The sequence below is a fragment of the Apium graveolens genome, chromosome 2 (genome assembly GCF_009905375.1).
Source record: "Apium graveolens cultivar Ventura chromosome 2, ASM990537v1, whole genome shotgun sequence".
Classification (NCBI taxonomy): domain Eukaryota; kingdom Viridiplantae; phylum Streptophyta; class Magnoliopsida; order Apiales; family Apiaceae; genus Apium; species Apium graveolens.
In genome coordinates this window covers 115292927-115316596 of record NC_133648.1, presented here as the reverse complement: position 1 = coordinate 115316596, position 23670 = coordinate 115292927, and the positions used below count along the sequence as shown (strand labels likewise).

Here is a 23670-nt window from a genome sequence, read left to right as displayed (position 1 = left end):
CTTGTTTCAATAGTAGCATCATTTTGGGAAGATGAAACTAGAGATGTGATAATTTCCTTATTAAGCACCACAGTTTGTTGGGAAACTGTGGTGTGGCTAGGTTTGGGTACACTCACCTCTCCATCCTTATTCTTAGGGTTTCTTTGATTTTCACCCTATCCCTCACCAATCTTGTAACGATTGGGAATTTCGTGACGTAATTAAGTGAATAAAGTATGATTTTGTGGTATAATTATAAATTATGTGATTAAATGATGGTTAATTTTCTTTATTGTATATTAGTATCTGGAAGCGTAGTTAGATGCGTTCCAATTTAAAGAGTCACCTTAGGGGTTAAGTTGTGTTATCGGGCCGTCAGGTAGAACATAACCCGTCTTAAAAAGGGATTAAAATGTTTAAATGTGAAATGCATGTGTTAATGTGAAATGGAATGTTTAAGTAAGTATTGCGTTCTAGTAACGTGTCGGTTGGTAAAGATAATCGATTGTGAAGCGTAATTGAAACGCTGAACGTCGGGCCATCAGGCAGAACGTGGCCCGATACGCGAAAAGAGGAATAATGATAAAAAGGGAAATTTTATGATCAGATATGAGTTGTGATGTGTGAATATATGTGCTTTCTTGTCTGTATGCATGACTACGTGATCTGTTAAATTTTTAAACGGATTTAAGGGAATTATTTGATTTAAAATAAGGATTATTGGACCTTTATGCATTTTTATAAAATTACTCGAATAAGGTCGAGGCATGAAATTTGTTTTATTACCTCCGAAATAGTCCTAGAGACTTTCTAAAAATAATAGACGGATTTATTTCATGATCGGTGCATTTTAAAAAGATTTTATGGAATTAAAATGATATTTTCAGCATAATCTTGTAAAATCCGTATATAATCAACCATTCGCTAAAAAATTATTCCGAAAATATGGCCGAAAAGCTAATTTCGAGATCTACATTCTACAATTATTATTTGTTTCATTCTCATCTTTTCTGAGAGATCCATTTCGTGATTAAATTCGTTTTTGAATTGAAAATAAGGGAGAAAAGAAAAAGAAATATAAAAGTGTGGTACAATGATCACACTACCCTTTCAAGTCACTATAAGTACTCCCTTCCCTCCCCCTATTTCATTTCTTCACCCCAGCCACTCTCTCATCTCTCACATTCTCTTATTTCTCTCTCTTTTTCTCTCTCACTCGAAGCTCTCTCTCTCTCTCTACTTTTCTCTCGGTATAACATCTCTTTTCCATTCCATTTCTTAAAAATCATCCATAAAACTCCATCCTTGTCACATATTTAAGCTTTGATTCACTTCCATGTGTGGTTTGGTACTTGCATGCAAGAGTGTATGAGGATTTAGGAATAACTTTTATGTAATTTGTTTTGATTTCATTGATATTAATAAAAGGCTTGTTTTGTTTTTATTGCGGGCTCTATCTATTTAAATGTTTAAATAAGATATACCACAGTTTAGAGTAAAGCTTTTTATGGATTGTGATGAGATCATAATAATGAGACCTAAAAGATGATAACTCAACTTAAATAGTTCCTGATCGTAGGATTACTAACTGGTAATTAATAATTAGCAAAAATCGGTACATACTATACTTGCTTCATTATGAAGGATGTTTGTTCTCATAGACATTTGTGTGGTGACACTATAGCTAGTATGTAGGTGCTTATTATAGAATAAGTTCACTGAACATGACTCACACAACTGAACAACTGATGGAGTTCACTCACGTGTCAGCAGTTGTTCACATAGTGATAGTTGTACAAGTATCCTTAGACTTGAGATCATCATAGTCATCTTGTGTACACTGAACTATGCTTTGGTTTAGTTCTTAGTCTCAAGGGACAATTATAAGGGCTCTACTGGGTATAGGAATTTGTACACGAAGATAGTGTATGATCAATAAAGGATCTACCCCTTCCAGTGTAGGAAGATAATGTTCAATGTTGATCCACTTATGTTAGTTCAGGAATCTCTGGCCAGAATGAATGAAATTAGAAATGAGTTTCTAATTTACATTAAATAGAACTAAGCATAGTGAATGGGAAAGCAAGTGATTAAATAAGATAGGCTTGACACAAGTTCCATGCCTTGTATTTAATCGTGACATTGCAGGGTAGAAGGAATTAATTGTACGGTAACTACTCACTGAATAGGTTCTTGGTATTCTAAGCAGTGAATTCGTATTATCCGGATAGTCGCGATATGCTGAGAAGTATCCCTCACGATGTAGAATAAATATGATTAATTAATCATATTTAATGAATTAGAGAATTTATATAAATAATTATAAAATAGTTTTATTATTATTTATTTCTACTACCGGCTTAATATTGAACCTATAGGGTCACACCATAAAAGAGAATGATTTAATGGTGGAGGAATTAATTAATAATGGCTGATAATTATTTATTTATGAAATAAATAATTAATTGGCAAATTTAATAATTGATTAAATGAGATTTAATTAATTATAAATTAATTAAGAAAAGGTTCTTAATATTATTAATTAAAGAATTTAATTTTTGGAAATTAAATCAAGTGAGAAAATTATTTCTAAACAGTTTAGAAAAAGGATTAATAATTAAAAGGTGTTTTAATTATTAGTGAGAATAATAAATGGTTAATAATAATAGTATTTTATGGGAAAATTTTCAGCTATAATTTTTGCCTATAAATATACTATTATAAATCCTATTTTTGCCTCAACCAAAAGATTTACAAAACCCTAATTCTCTCCACCTCCTCCTCCTTCATTACATCGTTTTCTTGGTGGATACCGGTGGAGTGCTTCACACTTGAGGACAGCTGCTAAGGATCTCCGTTCATCGTTCTTGGATCGCTATTAAAGACCTTCATCTTTCCATTAACGTAAAGCTTCTTAAGGTAAACACACTGAACTACGAATTAAATATTATTTTTTTGCATGGATCCTGCGGAGGGTTTCGATTTTTTTTAAGATTAAATTTACGTTTTCGCTGCGTTTATGTGCTAAAAACCATTCAGTTTATTTGGCTCATGTTAAGGACGTGGAGAAAGAATCCGTGAGGATTGAAGATATTCCGGTAGTAAGAGATTTTCCTGATGTATTTCCAGATGAATTACCTGGACTACCTCCAGATAGAGAGATCGAGTTTACGATTGATTTGGCTCCTGGAACGGAACCAGTATCGAAAGCTCCCTATCGAATGGCGCCAGTCGAGATGAAGGAATTAGCAGCGCATTTGCAAGAATTGTTGGATAAAGGAGTTATACGCCCAAGTGTATCCCCGTGGGGTGCACCGGTGTTATTTATGAAGAAGAAAGATGGAAGTATGATATTGTGCATTGATTATCGCGAATTGAATAAGTTGACGATTAAGAACAAGTACCCTCTACCGCGAATCGATGACTTGTTTGATCAGTTAAAAGGAGCTATGTATTTATTCTAAGATTGATTTAAGATCTGAGTATCATCAGCTAAAGATTAAAGCAGAAGATATACCCAAGACGACTTTTCGAATGAGATATGGACACTACGAGTTTTTGGTAATGGCGTTTGGTTTGACAAACGCTTCAGCCGTATTTATGGATCTTATAAACAGAGTGTTCAAGCAATATTTGGATAAGTTCGTTATAGTGTTTATTGATGATATATTAATTTATTCCAAGACGGAAGAAGATCTTAAGGACCATTTGAGGATTTCCTTGGAAATTTTGAGAAAAGAAAGGTTATATGCCAAGTTTCCGAAGTGCGAGTTTTGGCTAAAGGAAGTATAATTTCTTGGACATGTAGTCAATAAAGAAGGAATCAAAGTAGATCTAGCCAAGATAGAAGCTGTGATGAAATGGGAAAGACCAAAGACTCCTACAGAAGTCAGAAGTTTTTTGGGATTAGCCAGATACTATAGAAGGTTTGTGCAAGATTTCTCTAAGATTGTTGTTCCATTAACTAAATTGACAAGGAAGAATGAAAAGTTAGTGTGGACGGATAGATGCAATAAAAGTTTTCAAGAATTGAAGAAGAGATTGGTAACCGCCCCAGTGTTGGTGTTACCAGATGAAAAAGGAGAATTTATGATCTTTAGTGATGCTTCGTATAAAGGACTTGGATGTGTGTTAATGCAACACGAGAAGGTAATAACATATGCGTCAAGGTAACTAAAGCCGCATGAACAGAAGTATCCCACGCATGATTTGGAATTGGTAGCAATTGTGTTTGCCCTTAAAATTTGGAGGCATTATTTGTACGGGGAAAAGTGCAAGATCTTTACAGATCATAAGAGTTTAAAGTATATTTTCACTCAAACGGAATTGAATATGAGGCAAAGAAGATGGTTAGAATTGATCAAAGATTATGACTGTGCAATAAATTCATCCTGGAAAGGCAAATGTGGTAGTAGATGCTTTAAGTCGCAAGGAAAGATTGAATATGTTAACTTCGTCGTAGGAATTGATCAAGGATTTTGAAAGGATGGAAATAGAAGTGCAGACCCCAGAATTTGGAGGTGAAGAAATGTTTGTGATGTCATTTCAACCTGAAATTTTGGAAAAGATTCGATGTTATCAAGAGCAAGTGATGAACCGTGAGAAAGATAAGTTGTCAGGCGAGGAAATCAAAGCTCAAAAGGATGAAAAAGGAATATATCGTGTTAACTCACGTATTTAGATACCTAATGTTGTGGAGCTAAAGCGAGAGATTTTGCATGAAGCGCATAACTCAAGATTTTCAATTCACCCTGGAAGTACGAAAATGTACAAGGATTTAAAAGAGAGTTATTGGTGGCCAAACATGAAAAAAGAAATCACGGAATGGATAAGTGTTATACGTGTCAAAGAGTAAAAGCGGAACATCAGAGACCAAGTGGATTGCTTCAACTACAGGTCATACCAGAGTGGAAATGGGAACATATTGCGATGGATTTCGTGGTAGGATTACCAAAGACCAAGTCTAACCATGATGCGATTTGGGTAGTAATCGATCGATTGACAAAATAAGCACATTTCTTGCCGATAAATGAAAGGTTTTTGTTAGAAAAGTTGGTCAAATTGTATCTGGACAAGATTGTGACGCATCACAGAGTTCCAGTATCAATCTTGTCTGATAGAGACCCGAGGTTTAACTCAAGATTTTGGCGAAAATTTCATGATCATTTGGGAACTAAGATGAAAATGAGTACGGCATATCATCCGCAAACTGATGGACAAAGTGAAAGGACAATACAGACGATCGAGGATATGTTGCGAACCTGTGCAATAGATTTCAAAGGAAATTGGGAGGATCATTTGCCATTGATTGAGTTTTCCTACAACAACAGTTATCACGCAAGTATTGGCATGCCGCCTTATGAAGCATTGTATGGAAGAAAGTGCAAATCCCCTATATATTGGGACGAAGTTGGTGAGCGCAAATTAATTGGCCCAGAGCTAGTTCAACAAACGAAAGAAAAAGTGGAAATGATTCGAAAAAGGTTAATTGCTGCTCAAGATCGACAAATGAAGTACGTGAATCGAGAACGAAAAGATATGCAATTCGAACCTGGAGATAAAGTCTTGTTAAAGATATCTCCTTGGAAAGGTTTAACCAGATTTGGAAAGAAAGGGAAGTTTAATCCTCGGTTTATTGGACCATTCGAAGTACTGCGATAAGTTGGAAAGGTGGCTTATGAATTAGCGCTACCTCCGTGAATGCAACATCTTCATAACGTGTTTTACGCTTCTCTTCTAAAGAAGTATAATGCTGATGCAAGCCATGTGATCGAATTGGAACCAGTGGAAATCCGACCAGACTTGTCTTATGTGGAATAACCAGTTCGAATCCTAGATCGGAAAAAGAGGACACTTAGAAATAAAGTTGTACCTCTAGTTAGAGTGTTGTGAAGAAATCCATTAGTGGAAGAGTCAACTTGGGAATTAGAAAGCAAAATGCAACAAAAGTATCCCCGTCTATTTGCTTAGACTAGATTCTGGGGACAGAATCCCTTTAAGGGGGGTAGATTGTAATGACTGAGAATTTCGCGACGTAATTAAGTGAATAAGGTATGATTTTGTGGTATAATTATAAATTATGTGATGAAGTGATGGTTAATTGTCTTTATTGCATGGAAATGATAATGATTCTTTGTTCTCTAAATCCTATAATTAGGCTGCCACATTCCATTTGCAAACACCCGACGCATGTGACTGTGTTGTCACTGTAAAATGCTATTTTGAATATTATTATCCGTCGGGACTGTGTTAATCATCCGTCGGGAGCCTTGTTGATTATCTGTCGGGAGAATTTGTAGATCATCCGTCGGGAGTCTTTCTGTCACTTGATTCTATTTCACTTATGCAGAATTACAAGACATCTTATATTTACAATTAGCCAACCTATTCTGCATATCAATCTAGTAGTCAACATGACTTAAAGAATCCTACAGTGTCTACTCAACTAATACATTGTTGTTTGTAGAAATGTGCTACAAGACTTATTATTACATAAGCTACACTCTCGATAAATGTCAAATTGCCATCCGTCGGAACTATAAAGTTCATCCGTCGGGACTATATTTATACATCCGTCGAGAGCTACAAAAACACTAAGTTAAAATCTACTAAGGTGTTTTGTTCAATTTATCATCAAGTTCACAACATATTCCCAACACTTATTATGCACACTTGTCTTTGAACACATATAAAAAAATTATTACTTATTATGTGCACTTGCTTTTGAACAAAATCGTTCTTTACCTAGCCACAAATGTTCAAATAGATGGTTTTACAGATTTCGGAAAAGAAAAAAGGTTGAGAACATATGTAAATGTAGTTAAAAAAAGGGCAAGGCAGAGTAACAAACAAGAGCACAGAAAACCCGAAAATTAGGAAACAATGAACGCCCACCCTTCTAACAAAGCAAAGCCCAACCCAGAAGAACAACAAACAACCAAAAGATCATTCCAACAAAGCAAAGCCCAACAAATCAACTCACTCCATGTACCTCCACCACATAGTATCCTCCCTCCCCATCCTCTCACACACCAATTCGTTATCACAACAATCTCTCTCTCTCCCTCCGTACAAAACAAAGATCTCTCCCTCTCCCTCTCAATCTCTATAATTCACCATCATGACCACCGAGCCAGACTCACTCGAACCACCCTCAACCTCGACACCACCACCACCACCACAACAAACATACATACACCCTCGCCGTGAGCCTTTCGAACACGGCCTAATCCCAATCCCCAAACTCATCTTCACCGACGCTCTTCAAACCCTAGCTTCTCACAAACTCAAACTCCTCTCCATCAATCGCCGAGTCAACTCGGCCGCGATTTCCGACACGCTTCAGATCTCCCTCGCCGAAGCCAGGCTCGTCATCGACACAATTGCCGCCGTGCTTTTCCAAGATTCCGATCCGCTTGTCAATGCGAAACCCGATGAGGTCGAGAATGTTGGCGTTGATGTGTATGATTTGATTTTGTTTCTATATGTTCAGTCGTATAAACGGTTGTTGCCACGTGGACACAAGGATTCAGCTTCTGTTGCTGATGTCTGGCCTTCCACGTCCGCGTTTGATGGATTTTTGTCCGCTCTTTCTCCGTTACAGGTCTCACTTTTAATTACGCGTAGTTAATTTTTGTTAATCGTTGTTAATTCAGTAATCCCGTTATCGAATTGGTTGTTATCTGTGTCGAATTTGTGTAATGAATGTAGTTTTGTAGTTGCGCTATAGTGGTGGAGTTGCATTTATTGAAAACAGACGAATTGAAAGTCGGCTTTAGCAATATGCACCTACAATTGACTTGCAAGGATACATATTGTACAGTACATTATGTTGGTTATTATTTTGTAGTCTTTCTAGTTTGTTTATGAAAGTAAAATAAAGTGGTGAGGCTACTTTGGAATAGTTGTTGATTCACCGTTTTTGTTACTATTTTTCTTGGATTATGGATTATGTACAATTTAAGACATCTTGTTGTTAGCATGATGTGAGTTTTGTTTATAAGGTAATTAACTTATGTGGTTTCTTGCATTTTGTTGTGATGCATATTGATGACATCAGAGTGGTGTGCACTATGTATGATGGCCGGCTGCGAATTGTATTTCTCTTTGAAACTGAGAAGCGTTCTTATATTGTCTTTTACTATGTTCCTGTGTTTTTTATGACACAACAAACAAGGGTTTATTATATATATTTTGCTGCTGTTCGACATGGGCAATGATAAAGCACAAATCTTTGCTAGCTTAGTAAAATCCTCATTTCTGTTGTGAACTATGGGGGCCATTTTTCTTTGGTTTAAGGGGCATTTTGAACGTTGACGGGTATGAGAATTGGGTATGGGAATGGGAATGGTATGGATTCCCAAGGGATACGAAGGGAATAATGATGTACCCACCTAATGGAATAAGGTTCCTATTCCAAACAACCAAATTGCTAACTTAAATACTAACACATGGGATTGAGGTTCCGATTCCCGCGAACGGGGTTCGTTAACCATGAACCAAACTCCCCCTTATGTTTTATATTATACATCCGTTGGTTCGTGGGCTTTTAAATTGGTTATTTTGTCTTTAAAATTTGTAATTGTACATGCAATGTCCTCCACTACCGAAAAGTGTTGATCTTTTTTATGAGAAAAAAGAGCTTAATTTTTTGTTAAGTGTTTATGGCACATGGATGTACTCATCATAAGCTTCATGTTTTCCTCATCGCAGCTTGTACGCAGTAACAGTCGTAGATTTATGCCATCTCAAGCAGATGTAGAGGCTCATCAGCTATTATATTTACAAAAACATCTGGGCAACATTGTGTCCCTTATGTCTGACATTACACAAGTGGAAGGCGAGGATTCTTTGGTTTGTCAACTTCTTATCTAGCACATGCATTATTGTACACTTTCCTCAGTTCAGTTCATATATATGATCCTTCGAATTCGATGATTAAGGTGCACGCTACTTGCTAATTTCAAGTTTATTTGAAAGAAAACATTTGATATGTAATTCCATTAACAATTGTCTTTCGTCAGCTCTATACTTACTTTACTAAGAAAAGCAAAATTAATTATGGGGCATATGTTATTGTTAGGTAAAATTTTATCATGGTATAAATGGAAGTATTAGACCTTTGGCAAACAATTAGCAGAAAATACAGAAAACTAATCTTTAGTTTTGACACTGGTCCATCGCACTATGTTTGCCAGGTGTTAACAATGGAAAATTTCGAGCACCTTGGATATTTGATTTATTTCGGTGAAAAGGGATCAGGGAGAATTCCATTGAGTCAGAATGCTCCATTTTTTGCTAATTCGGATCCTGACATGCCTGCTGTACCTGTTCCTGCACCACAAGTTCATGATTGGCTCCTAGAAAATATTTCGTCTGCATTGGAACATATTGCTGAAAGAGTTTCTACAAAGGAAAATAGTCCAAACAGCTCCTCTGACCAGGATATCCCAATGACTGATGTTTCTCCTAGTTCAGTAAAGGCCACAACCTCCAACAGGGGTCCAAGTTTCATTGAGGGCATCTCTAAGTCATCATGCATGAAGCAGGCATCTGATCTTCAGGGCTCTTCAGTGAAGGTAATTTATTTAAATTTTTTCTTTTATTTATATGGCGTGTCTAATGTCAAACTTCGGCTGCACTAGAGCTCAGCATAAAATACCAAGAATTGGATAGTTATAATTTCAAAATGAGATATGTTCTTTTTAAATCCGAGTTCTCGCATTTACAGCCCAAAACCAAAACAATAATTTTCTTCAGTTTGTAAATAGTTTTTTGAAAGGTAGATTCTGATTTACAAGCTTATTGGGTATTTACTTGGAAATATTACAAGCTTGCTTCAGCATATGATATTTGTTTGTAAATTGGAACTATTATGTTAGTATACAGTAAAAGCTTACATACTATAAAAAAATTTATTACTTTCAGCGACAAGGATAAATTTGCAAAGGAATTATCAAGTGACTACATCACAGTTCACAAGTACTCTCTTTGTATGCTAGGTGACTGGATATAGTTGAAACTTGAATGTTTTTTACATACTTAGATTCAAAGCCATAATTAAGATATATCAACAAGTAGTAGTATTTGAAGATATCACACTCATGTGTTTAGCAGGAAAAAAATATTGGTATTGGTAGTGCACTGCCAAAGTATCCTCTTAAAAATACAGACTCCGCATGGATAAAATTTATATATATTTCAAATAATATATTATTACCAAACATTTTAATTATTTATATTAGTACATTTTTCTTGTCATTTATTAAAAATGTAATTATTTTAGAAATTTTATCTATATTTCTAAATTAAACACTTAGGGGTTGTTTACTTCAAGAAAATTTTTGCATTTTTACTTTATCAAATTTTCTATACTTTTTTGAATTTTCATTTTCATAGAAAATTTTTAAAAAGTGAGAAATTATGTTCCAATGCCACCCATTTTTAAAAATTAGAAAAATGAAAAACATGTTCAAATCATGTCAATTTCCTATATTTCTGTCAGGAATTAGTAAGTTCCTGACCTAGTTTCTTACTATTTTTGGTGTTTTCTGATTAATAGAGTAGTACAGCAGCTAGATAATGTGAAATGAGAGCAGAAATGTAGAGTTTAGATAGAGAAGGAGATCAGAGAGATAGTAGTGAGACTTGAGAAAGAAGATAGGTTTAGAGAGAGAGAGAAATTCAGTTATAGAGAGAGAAGGAGATGGTGGCAAATGCCTTTTCCATATTATCATTCATATCCCAAATGAAGAGTTACATCTTATTTTATGTAGTAGTCATAGCTTGCACACTAACCGCACATGATAGAATGTCCTTTCTACCCTTACTAATACTACTAATCTTTTATACTGCTATACTACTGGTTTACAATCTATCATCCTGACATTCTTTCCCCCTTAGCAGCATTCTTGTCCTCAAGAATAGTAATTTCAGACTACAACACCTGATTCTTGACTGGCTGTTGTTCTTTGTGTGCCCTGCTGAGAGCATCAGCCAAATGATGGTATAATGATACCCCAACAGTTTACTTATCCATTTTTGTTGCAATAGATTGCTAACTTTCTGTTCTGTGAGATATTTCAGAGCCCAATGATCTGTTTTGATCAGAAAGTGCTTATCCATGAGATAAGAAGCCCATTTTTTTACAGCTGTAACAACTGCCATTAGCTCCTTTTCATAGGTAGACATAGCTTGACCTCTAGGACCAAGAGCTTTACTAAAGTAAGCCACAGGATGACCCTCCTGAGTTAATACAGCACCTATCCCAGAGTTAGAAGCATCTGTTACTACAGTGAATTCCTTGGATTAATATGGTAATCTGAGTACAGGATTGCTAGTCATGGGTTCTTTGAGAGCATTGATAGCACCTGTTGCTTCTGCAGACCACACAAAGTGGTCCTTTTGTAATAAATTGGTCAGAGGCTTAGCAATCAGCCCATAATTTCTAACAAACTTCCTGTAATATCCACTTAAACCCAAGAATCCTCTGAGAGCTTTGATGTTATGAGGAACAGGCCAAGAAAGCATATCCTCAATCTTACCCTTGTCCACAGATACTCCCTCTTGGTTAATGACATGACCAAGATAGGTCACTTGAGTTTTCATAAACTCACATTTAGATTGCTTAGCAAACAATTGATGTTCCCTCATCAACGTAAACACATGCCTTAGCTGTTGAATGTGTTCCTTTGCATTCCTGGAGTAAATCAGGATATCATCAAAGAACACCAATGTAAATTTCCTCAAATATGGTGCAAAAACCTGATTCATCAAATGTTGAAAAGTTGCAGGAGCATTTGTCAGCCCAAAAGGCATGATTGTGAACTCATAGTGTCCCAAAATGAGTCCTAAATGCAGTCTTTTCTATATCTCCCTCCTTCATTCTTACTTGGTGATAGCCTGCTCTTAGATCTAATTTTGTAAAGAATTTAGATCCACTTAATTCATCCAGGAGTTCATCAATTAGAGGAATAGGGAATTTATTCCTGATTGTTAGTGAATTCAGCTCCAAGTTCCTTCTTTTTTCTTAACCAACAAGATAGGAGAGGCAAAAGGAGAACTAGGCCTAATTACCCCAGATTCCAGCATTTCAGAAACCAGCTTCTCAATTTCATTTTTTTGATTATATGAGTTTCTGTAGGGCCTGATAGAAAAAAGTTGAGAGCCTTCTTTCAGTTCAATGCTATGTTCTATCTGCCTGTGAGGAGGTAGCCCACTTGGGGGCTTGAATAGATCCTCATATTCAGCTAACAGTTCCTGTAACTCCTTATTGCATCCATTGTCAGCCTGTGATTCTTCTATAGAGCTTACATTTCCTGGTGGCTGCCCTATCTCATTTACCAGGTATAAAAATCCATGGTCTTGCCTTTGGCAGCTTCTAACAAAGGCCGTGGCTGTCATTTGTTGAATTCTTGGCTTAACTGGCTGAGAATTCCCCTGTAACTTTATCAACAGAGTAAGTTTTTTATAATTAAAAGTAACAAGCCCTAGAGAACCCAGCCAATCCACTCCTAAAACTAAACATAGCCTCCCATTGGCAAGGTTCTGACCGGAAATGAGAACTCATGTTCTCCCACCTTCCACGTAAAATTACCACACTCATACTGACTCAATAACTGGTTCCAATTAGCTACCTGTACCTTTACCTTCATAGCTGGTTTTTTTTAACCAGTTCACACTTTAATTTGCTTGCAGTATGTTCATCCAGAAAGCTATGTGTACTGCCTCCATCAATCAATATTGAGAATGATTGTTTACCCCTCTTTTTTCCTGTTAGTGTTATTGTCTTATTGTTATGGAACCCTTCTATAGCATGTATAGACACTACCATCTGTTCTTTATCTTCCTTACACCCTGTCTCCACAGACTTTCCCAGGGGTGCTTTTAACTTTTTATTGGTAGTCTCTGGCTGCTTCATCTCATCTTCCCTTCCCTCCTGGATCATGAAATAACAAGGTTTAATGCATTGGTGATTCAGCCCATTTTTATCCTTACAATAAGGACAATAACCTTCATTGATTGATCTGTCATCTTGATCACTTCTGTTGTTGAAGGGTTAGGACTAGGAACTTCTTGAATGTTGGCCAATTTGGCAGGTTTTGGGTTCTCTCCAGAACCTTCAGCCAGTATGACTTCCCTGTTGATCTTCTTGGACGCTCCTTCAGAAGTTTCATATTTCTTAGCTTGCCTGTAAGCTTGTTCCACAGTAGTAGGTGCCAAAAGTTTCAATGTTTCCTTGATTTTTTCTTGTAAACCCCCAACAAAGCACTCCACAAAATACCTTTCAGTCAATTCCGACATCTTTCCTTTCAATTGCTCTTGACACCTCTCAAAGTGATCAAAGTATGATTCCACTGTAAATGTCTGTTGTAGGAGCTTAAACTTCTCATAAATCAATTCTTGTTCTCTGAATCCAAACCAGCTGTAAGGTGCTTGCAAAATTCAGTCCACTCCGTACTTGATTTTCCAACTGTATAAGTCTGAAACCATTTCGTAGCTGAGCCTTGCAAGTGCATTCCAGCCACTGCTACTCTTTTGGTTTCTCCCACTCCAAAAACAGAAAAATACTGCTCACAATCTTGTATCCATTCTGAAACTCCTGATTTCTCCTCAAACTTAGGAAAGGTGAGTTTAATTTGAGGTAATGTGTCACCAATTCCTTTCTCAGTTTTCTCCGCATTACTTCCCATTCTTTTTGCTTCCCTAGAAGCTATTCTCTTGATCAATATCTCTATTTTTTGAGCAGCTATGCTAACCTTCTCTATTTCCTTGAACCTTATATCAGACTTCTCCTTGTAACATATGAACTGTTGCTCCAATTCCTGCATCATTTCATCCATATGTGGTTCCTCGTTTTCTATTATCTCCATACCTTCTTATTTTTTTTTACTTTTCTCACTGAGACAAAAACCCAAACACTTGATAGGCACTTAATTTATACTCTTTAAATCAACTTATCAACTAGGAAGCACCGACACTGATTCGGCGACGCGGGACACAGGGATTCGTCAATTATCAAAGTGTCCTGGATACGGGACACGGCAAAGAGCTAAAAAAATATAAAAAATATAAGATTTGTATATGTCAAATATTGAACAACTTCATTTATAATAATAATAGTGTTTCCTTCATGATAAGTGATAAACTACTCATATTTGTTAAGGCGTAAAGGCGGTGCTAAAGGCGGTGCTAGGGCCTAACTGCGGTTAGGCGCTCGCATAGGCGACCATTAGACAGGTTATACTTTTGGCTATATATATTGTTTTTCTTATACACATATATTTATATATTATAATAAAATAGAATACTATAGTTATACTACTGAAGTATTGTACACAAATTACAGACGAATGGATTTACTATGTATATGTGGGTGTGGGTGTTTGTTAAGATTATAAGAATAATAACTTGATAATAATACTGAATCAATTCTTTGGTAGGAGATGATTCGTCTCCTTTTTCCTCTTTAGATTGTTGTAGATGAGGTTTTACTGGTGAGTTTTGACGGACATAATGTTTACAACACAATATAGGTCCATTATAACTCAAATATGGATGAATTTGGTTAAAAGTTATTTGGGCATGGTTGACTTGAAACTAGGCGGTAATAAGACGGACTAGACGGAATTAGGCGGACTAGGCGGACTTCGACAGACTTAGGCGGACCTAGGCGTCGCCTACCCCTTAAAAACCTAGTCGCCTAGGCGACTCGTAGACGTCGCCTAGGCGATGCCTTGACAACTATGAAACTACTATAAGATCTATTCTACATTTTCATTCTAATAATCATCTCTTGTAAAAAGAACAACTTCCATTTCTGTTTATCAAGGGACATAAAATTAGGGTTAATATAAGATGGTTTGGGCTTTTAAAAACTGATTTTGGGCTTTTTTATATGGGCTAGGTCGGTGAGCCGTGTTGGTCGCGTGTCGAACCCGTGTCGGTCGTTTTTTTCTGTCGACACGCCACATGGCGTGTCGGACACGTACTCAGCCGTGTGCTGTGTCGCTGTGTCGGCCGTCTGACACGCATACGACATCCTTTTTGGAGTGTCGGTGCTTCCTAGCTTATCAATGGATCACTGGATCACTGCAACTTCTACTTAAACTTCCTTCAGTTCACTTGATTGATCCACAGTAGTGACTATATCCACCAGATATATAAGCTACACTAATTCTTTTGTGATTTTCTACTTATGGAAAACAGTAAAACAACTAAATCTATTGAAGACGAGCTATCTTCAACTAGAATTCACTACAATCACTATAACAACTTCAGAATTCATAGATCTAGATCAAACAGCACGGAAACAGAGTACCTGAACTGTTTTAGTACTCATTTCTCAAGTACAGCTGAGATTGAAATGATTTTTCAACCGCTCGACTCGTTTTTAACAGCACAACACTGGTGAAGCAGTGGTTGATCGGAAAAAATGAGCTATGATACCAATTTGTCGGGAATAGTTTCTTACTATTTTTGGTGTTTTCTGATTAATAGAGTAGTACAGCAGCTAGATAATGTGAAATGAGAGCAGAAATGTAGAGTTTAGACATAGAAGGAGATCAGAGAGATAGTAGAGAGACTTGAGAAAGAAGATAGGTTTAGAGAGAGAGAGAAATTCAGTTATAGTGAGAGACAGTAGAGAGAGAAGGAGATGGTAGCAAATGCCTTTTCCATATTATCATTCATATCCCAAATGAAGAGTTACATCTCAGTTTATATACCAGTCATAGCTTGCACACTAACAACACATGATAGAATGTCCTTTCTACCCTTACTAATACTACTAATTTTTTATACTGCTATACTACTGGTTTACAATCTATCATCCTGACATTATTTCCGGTCTGATAAATTTGAATAAATAATCATCCTCATATGATATTATTTATTAAACTTATTTAAATCAAATAATTTCAATTCCTAGTTTTCCTAATTTTGTAAAGTTAAATGACTAGTCATCCTCTCAATGTTTTTTTATTACAATCCTTAAGTTTTATGTTGTGGTTTTGACTAATCTTACGAAGATAAAATTGATATTGTATTGTTTGTTTAGAAGGTTTGAGAGAAGTAATAGGCATTTTGTAGATTGGAATGCATGATGCACTTAACTCAAATTTTCTGCCATGTTTTCTATATTTTTTACAGTAGAAAACTAATCTCAAATTTATACGGAGAAGGGTGGAAAACTCTAAATTGTAGTTTTCTTTACTTTTCTAAATCTTAGTTATAATTTAGAAAATGGTAGAAAACACGGTTTTATGTTTTTTAAATTTTTTATTTGGAAAATGATGAATGTGAACATGTTTTTTTTTTAAATTTTTTATGAAAGTTTTTCTGGAAAAGTGTGCAAGTAAACAGACCCTTAGCTTTTCATAAGAAAAGTATCAAACATTGTTCTAAACGATCTATTCTTCTCAAAATTTTTACAATTTTAAAAATACCATTAAATGACTTGTAATTTATAAAAAAGTAAAATATCAACACATAATAAAATTTTGGTATTGACAATTGAAAAGAGTAATGTACGATTTCTAAAGTTTAAATGTCTTAATAAATTAAAATAATATTGGATATGTTCTTAAAACTCGATTAAAAAAAAATTATATAGATTAAGAAACAAGTGTAAAGTATGAGTGTGAATATCATTATAAGATAAAAAATAAAAACTAGTATTCGATCTGGATGCAACTTATATAACTATAAATTATACTTTAGGTTGGTCGCATGAAAAATATATGCGAACTATTCGTGGACAACTCAAATGAGTTCGAACTCGTCTCAGCTCGATTGTCCGTGTTTGGCTTGGGTTCGGCTCATTAATAAATGAGCTGGTCTTGAACAGCACTTTTCTTTCGGTTGTTAAACTAGGCTCGACTCGTTTTAAAAAAAAATAAGCTCCGCTCGGTTTGATCAGAACTCGGCTATGTTCGTCTCTGTTCGTTTGCTGCTCTAGTTCCTCGTGACAACTTAGTTTTTTATATTGTGAAAAATGAAGCATAGGATGATTCTTCAGTGACAGAACATGGAATATAGGAGTTTATAAGTTTGTTCTAGGAAATTTAATTGCGGAAATGAGTGGAAGACTGTAGTAGGCACTTGTAAGTTTCCTTTTTTCTCTTTACTCCATCACGGAACCGAAAAAAGTCTTTGACTTTTTCTCCTCTTCTGTCGCTGTAGTTATTGTACAAATACTTGCTAATTATGGTAGTTTGATCTATTTGATTAGCAGTAAACTCGCATGCCTGAGAACATTTTTAAGTACGTATAGTACTCTATCCGTCCCATGTCAAACGTCTTGTTTTTTTCAAGTTTTTTTCATGCATTTCCATGCATATAAAAAACATTCTTATAAGTTTTATTTTTCAGTACCTTTTGTTTTGTGTGATATGCTGAATTCCTGTTTTTAACGAAACAAAAATCATGTAAAAATAATGTCTACAAGTATGCTTTCTGTATGCGTATAAATGCAGGTTAGAACATTAATGTGGGACGGAGGGAGGGTCATTCAATTATGTGAACCGTAGATTTATTAAATTAGTCTGCAATAGTACATTATTGGATTCTGCTCTCTGCGACGACCAGTAATTGAATTTCATTCCTATCATGGCAGGTTGCGAACTGCCACGAATCAGTTATCTACATTTTAGCACCTTTGAAATATGCCACAGTGTACGGATGCTCTGATGCAACAATAGTTCTTGGTGCTGTAGGCAAGGTAAGTAGATGTGTTCAGTAATGAAAAAAAATCTTCACTTAAATGTTTCATTAACAACCCGTCAAGAATTTTCTTTAAACTTAGTAGAGAACTGTACTTTAATGATCTAGTATAGAGATATTTTCTTAAACAGTTACACACAACAAATTATATAGGACAAGGTCACAGGTGAGACTGAAATATTCACCTCAGTTGCAAGGCTTGAAAGTGTCCCTTACGAAAAAATTACAGCTGGGTACAATTCTGTGAGCTAATTTTTTACTAAAAATAATTCATATAATAACAGGTATGTAGTATAATTGTACATTATGTTTTTTGTGTAAATATGTATGAAGTGCATGGACTTTGCACTAGTGTTTGCAATATTCTGATGCGAAATAGTTTATTAAGTTCCTGATATATGGGTTGTAATTGCAAGCCGTCATTGCTGGGAAACGTTGCTTTTATCGCACACCATTTACACTTTCTTCTCTGTGAATTTGTCGTTTCATAATTTAAGATGAATTTATTATCCACAATTTACAGGCTGTAAGAGTTGAACATTGTGAACGAGTTCATGTGATAACAGCAGCCAAAAGAATCTGCATTGCTAATTGTCGTGAGTGTATATTCTTCCTGGGGATAAATCAGCAACCTCTAATTGTTGGTGATAACCATAAGCTGCAGGTTAGTTGCTTCTTTATATAGTAACTGTTTGATGAAATAAGGGTTAATTGCCTACAAGAGTCACATTGAATTTGAATATGATAGGAGCATACGTTGGTAAGTGCGAGATGCTTGTCTGGTTCCAAAGCTCCATTGTTTGTATCGAGATGTTTATTGCTTAAAATCAATCTAATTATTTAACTTAATATTTTGGTTTAGAGGCTAAAATATCTTATTGCTAATTGATTAGTTTGTGAAAGAGAAAACAATAACATGTACTAATTTATTTTCAAAACTAGTGTTATATTTCATATTATCCCGTTCAAAAAACTATCTATTAACTAAGTTTACCTTGAATGTAGTTTATAAAAGCAAATATTTTAAAAAAATTGACATGGCTGCAGTAGCTGATCCGGGACCAAAGTACTACAATATAGGATTGCAACCAGTTAAGTGACAAGCTAAAATATTGAAACTATCAAATGCTTAATGCAGTGGGGCCGCCATTATTTTTAAAAACGTAGGTGTTTTTAGAGATGCAGGATTCATTTTAACTCCTGATCCATGTTTGAGCAGTTTACTGTCTGAATTGCTTTTGATTAACACACCACCTTGACTTGATCTCAGAATATAATGGTTATCTTACTTGATTTATTGACATACTTCCGTCTCAAAGCAATTCTTTTTTATAGTATCTTTAATTGTAGTATGATTGTGTGCACAATCTTGATGGAAAATGACACTTTACATAAAGAAACAGTTATATAAATTTTATTGATTGATGTAAATATGTTCAATGTAGAGATATACAGTGTACACATCTATATATTTTTGTATATGGACCAGGATTTTAATAAATTATGTAGGAGTATATAATAAGCCTAGTTGTTTTGGGTCTTAGTCCAGTAGTTTATATTATTAGGGTTTATTCTCCATGTAAGTATTGTAATCCCCACATATTATGGTAGACTTGATTATAATCAAGCGAGTTTCATATTAATATTGTATCATGTTAATGGGTTGTAATTTGTCATCCTTCTCCCTTCTGCGGTCGGAACTTTTGCAATTAATCCACTTATGTTTATCTTATTAGCGTTTATAGTTCAATATTAATTGTTAAAAATTCTGTCTTGCATCAAACTAACAATGTAAATCGAATTTTTATTCTGTGGTTTCCTTCTTAATTTGCATACCTGGTGAAAATCATTGATCGAAAATTCTTGATGGGATTGCCTTGATGTTTCCTCCAGGTTGCTCCATATAATACATATTACTCACAGTTGGAGGACCACTTGAATCAAGTTGGTGTTGATACCACTATTAACAGATGGGATGAACATTTTGCTTTGGGAATGGTTGACCCACATGATTCATTGTCTCATCCTGCAGGCGTTTCTGATGTTCAGACCGAGTCTGCTTCCTGTATTGATCCTGATCAATTTACTAACTTTTTGGTAAGTTATGAATATTACTGCAGGAACACTTCACTATTTATCATTAGTTCGTAAAAGTTTTTAGATAGTCTTGGTTATCTTATTTTTATTTTTTTATGGTTTGGACTAGAGCCCCTACTTTCTTTTAAATTATTATTAATTGTGCGCCCTGGACTAATCGATTCAATCTCTGTTGAGTACGTTAATTTGTTTAATTTCTCCGTCTGACGATGTGTCTCACTTTTCATTCTTTTTTCTTTTTTTTACTTCTCAATTTAGTCTATTTTCCTGTTTTTCCTTTCCATTCTAACCACAACATATATATTTTATAATTATAGTAAATGTATTTATATAATCTACAGTTACAACTTATAATGATATATGATCATATTGACCAATTATATTGGAAATATAATTCCACAATTTAGGCTTGTAGATGCCAATTTTTGTATTGTCGGTACTAGGGATTTTGTAATGATATAAATATAGACTTAATTGCAGTTTGATGTCCTCAACTATTATTGTTTTGCACAAAAATGACTCTTTTATAATTGTTGACACTTTAGGAAATAAAGTATTATATTTTAACAGATGATTGCATTCGGTCAAATTTTTTAACCGACGTTAATGAATTCACTTTTTATTTTTATTATTTCATTTTGATGGCTCAACTTTTTTTATGCATTAAAATGACTCTTTTATATAAAATGACATTTTATTAATTTAAATTATTGTTTAAAAATAGAAGACGGAAGTTTTACTATAATATACAATAATTATAATAAAGAGAATAAAGTTCATGAGATTACATCAGGGAACTTTTCCTAAAAACGTCTTAATTTTGGAAGTTATGTATGCATATCCATTCAATAAATTATTCACTTTCCTTTTCCTTACTACATATATCTCTGATTATTCTATTTCATTAGCACAGATGCACATTACCATACATATGCTATGTCATCTTTATGACCTTTTTTTTATCAACTTAGGGAACCCTGAGGTACCTCATGAACTTTATTCTCTAAAATGAATAAACCAAATTTAATATCATGTGTGATTGCTTTACAATAAAAAATCTAAAAGTCAGTCGGGCATTCTAAAAGTATAATTTAGTTAAATTATTTTTAAAATAATAATTTGGTTGATAAAATGTTTATATATATGAGTCATTTTGTGCAAAACAATTAATAGTTAAGCCATCAAAGTACAATAATAAAAACTAAAAAGTGAACTCATTTATGTCGGTTAAAATTTTTTAACGGAATGCAATCATCTGTTAAAAAAATAATATTTTAATTCCTAAAGTGTCAACAATTATAAAAGAGCCATTTTTGTGCATAATAATACTCCCTCCGTCCCCCTCAATTCTTTACATTGGGGGACGGGGGCTCGGCACACACTTTAATGCTTTATTAAATGTAGTTACATATTTTTTAAAATTTTTTTTTTCTTCTAAATAAAAATATAATGTTCAAATTTTTATAAAAAAAAAGAAAATTTTAAAAATAAATTACGGAAATATACTTTATAGTTGCCTTAAAATGCGTGTCAAGCATGTGAAAAAACTGTAAAGAAATAAGGGGGACGGAGGTAGTAATTGTTAAGACCATCAAACTGCAATTAAGTCATTAATATATGGATATATCTGTATTTTGTGAGGCATACTGGGAATTTGACAAAGAAGAAGTTATATAGTACTTTTTATTGTGTACTTGTAAGAAAAGATTAACTTGTATATATGGTAATCGTCATAATACCCTGCAGACTTCTTAATGTGATTGTTCTGGGTGAAAAAACAAAATACCCACCATTTGGGGAGATTTGCCCAAAATGCCTATTGGCGGGATGTTGCGCCCTTTTTACCCACTGAATACGCATGTGGGGGATGCGGATTGAGATTTTAAAAATTTAACGAAGGATACGCATGTTCAACATGCGTATTCACATTTTGTTTTTTGTGTGGATTCACATTTTGTTTTTTTTTTGTGAATACGCATGTTGAACATGCGTATTCTTTGTAAAAGCAAAAGTGAATATGCATGTTCTCTTTGTTAAATATTAGAAGGTTGAATACGCATCCCTTAAATGCGTATTCCGTGGGTATTTTGGGCGGTTCGCGCGTATCTTGGCATTTTGGGCAGTTGAAGGTGAATTTGACAACGAAGAAGTTATATAGTACTTTTTATGTGTACTTGTAAGAAAAGATTAACTTATATATATGGTAATCATCATAATACCCTGCAGACTTTTTAATGTGATTGTTATGGAGTAGCCAGGGCGACTAAAGGCGCTGTTAGTCGATACTTCGTAACAACAGCGCATGTGACTTCATCACTAGATTTGTTTTGTTAACATGCATTTGCGTTCCTTGAACAGATTCCAAACTGGTTTGAAGGAGAGACTTCTGGATCTACCAAAGACAATCCGTTTCCTCTTCCTGATGCTTATTTGAAATCTCAAGAGAAAAATGTGAGTTAAAGAACCTTGGTACTTTTCAAAATCATAAAAAAAGAAATTGTGAGGTACCTTTATGGTGATCCAACTTCACAGTTTTACAGCTAGAAGATATTGTTTAATATTTAAGTTATATGTTACTTTTTGTTTTACAGCACGAAAATCTGGGGGAACTCAAGCAAACTTTAAAGGAGACGCAGCTCGAGGATAGCAAGAAACGAGAATTATCAAGTGCACTCCATGGATACTTTAAAGACTGGCTATATGGTAATGTCCTTCCTCTGTTTTTTAGTCTTTTTCTACAAACGGATGACAAATTGTATGTTTGTTCATTCTCTTTTGTTAGTTTGTGAGTTGGTTAGATAAGAAAGCAGTTGTAAGGCGATTGTACAGCGGTGTCCTAAAAATTCGTAATGGAAAGCACTTGTGTACTTATTTAATAGTGTGAACTATTACGTGTTCCCTATTGGGTACGCTAGAACAGGACCCTCTTTTCACCTTTAATTATAAAGTTTAATCAACTCGTAGGTTTTGTATATAATTTGAATCCCCCCCCTCTTTTTACTTAACTATCTTCTTTAAGTAATTTTCTTTATCAAGTTTAAGTAAAACCAGTAATAAAATAGTAATTTGGGTTTTTTTTCTTATTCAACAGCATCAGGAAATATTAGACAACTTTATTGTCAACAAAATGATTAAAGAGGTGTGACTTGGTGGCACAGTTGGAGATATAGAACCTAAAGTTGCGTTTTCTGGATTCCTTTCAAGTATTGGATGGTCCAACTTGCCATAACCGTTGTCAGCTGATAATGTGACTAAAAATATCTTTGTTACGGTGCATTAGGCTTCTAGGTAGTATGCAATAACAAACATAGTTCTAACTTCCTCTGATTTTTTTGTTTAGGAAATTTTATTGTAATATGCAAGAGATGCTACTTCTAAATCAATGTCAATCCAACATTGAGTTTTTCCTCAAACTTCTGATTGTATGAGATTTGTTGTACGAAGATGAATGTGGTCAGAATCTTGAAATTGTATTTCTTTTTTGTTGATTTTTTTATACATAGATTAGATGACTTACATGCAGTGTGTCTGTCCTGCAACTACTTCATTGCTTGGTTCAATCCCCACATCTGCCTAATGCTTCTGTTATCAATACATGAGTTTCATGGTGCTGGTGGCGGTTTTTGGCTAAAATCACAAACCTAACCTGCAATCCTGTGTATGCGATTGGCTAATTTCCCAAATCGCACCTGCACCCCACAAGAAATGTACTGAGGTCTGGTGCGGTAACTTTAACTTTGAAATTGGTCCCTTTTACAATTAAAACTACCATTTTGTTCAATGTTCTGTAATGAAGCAGATAGTTATATGTTAAAGAAGTTTACAGCGCTAATATCTTTAGAACTGTGCAGATTCGTATATAAATATCCTTAT

At 34.7% G+C, this 23670-nt stretch overlaps 1 protein-coding gene across 1 annotated transcript; it reads left to right on the top strand.

Moving 5' to 3' along the window:
* The first annotated feature begins 6980 nt into the window (after positions 1-6980).
* LOC141707769 (uncharacterized) lies at positions 6981-23313 on the top strand. The gene is made up of 9 exons (XM_074511117.1): positions 6981-7582; positions 8692-8832; positions 9177-9557; positions 17594-17698; positions 18224-18364; positions 19594-19797; positions 22156-22248; positions 22389-22500; positions 22889-23313. Exons 1-9 carry the CDS (start codon positions 7100-7102, stop codon positions 22930-22932), a joined length of 1704 nt encoding a protein of 567 aa, XP_074367218.1. The 5' UTR covers positions 6981-7099; the 3' UTR covers positions 22933-23313.
* The last annotated feature ends 357 nt before the right edge of the window (positions 23314-23670 follow it).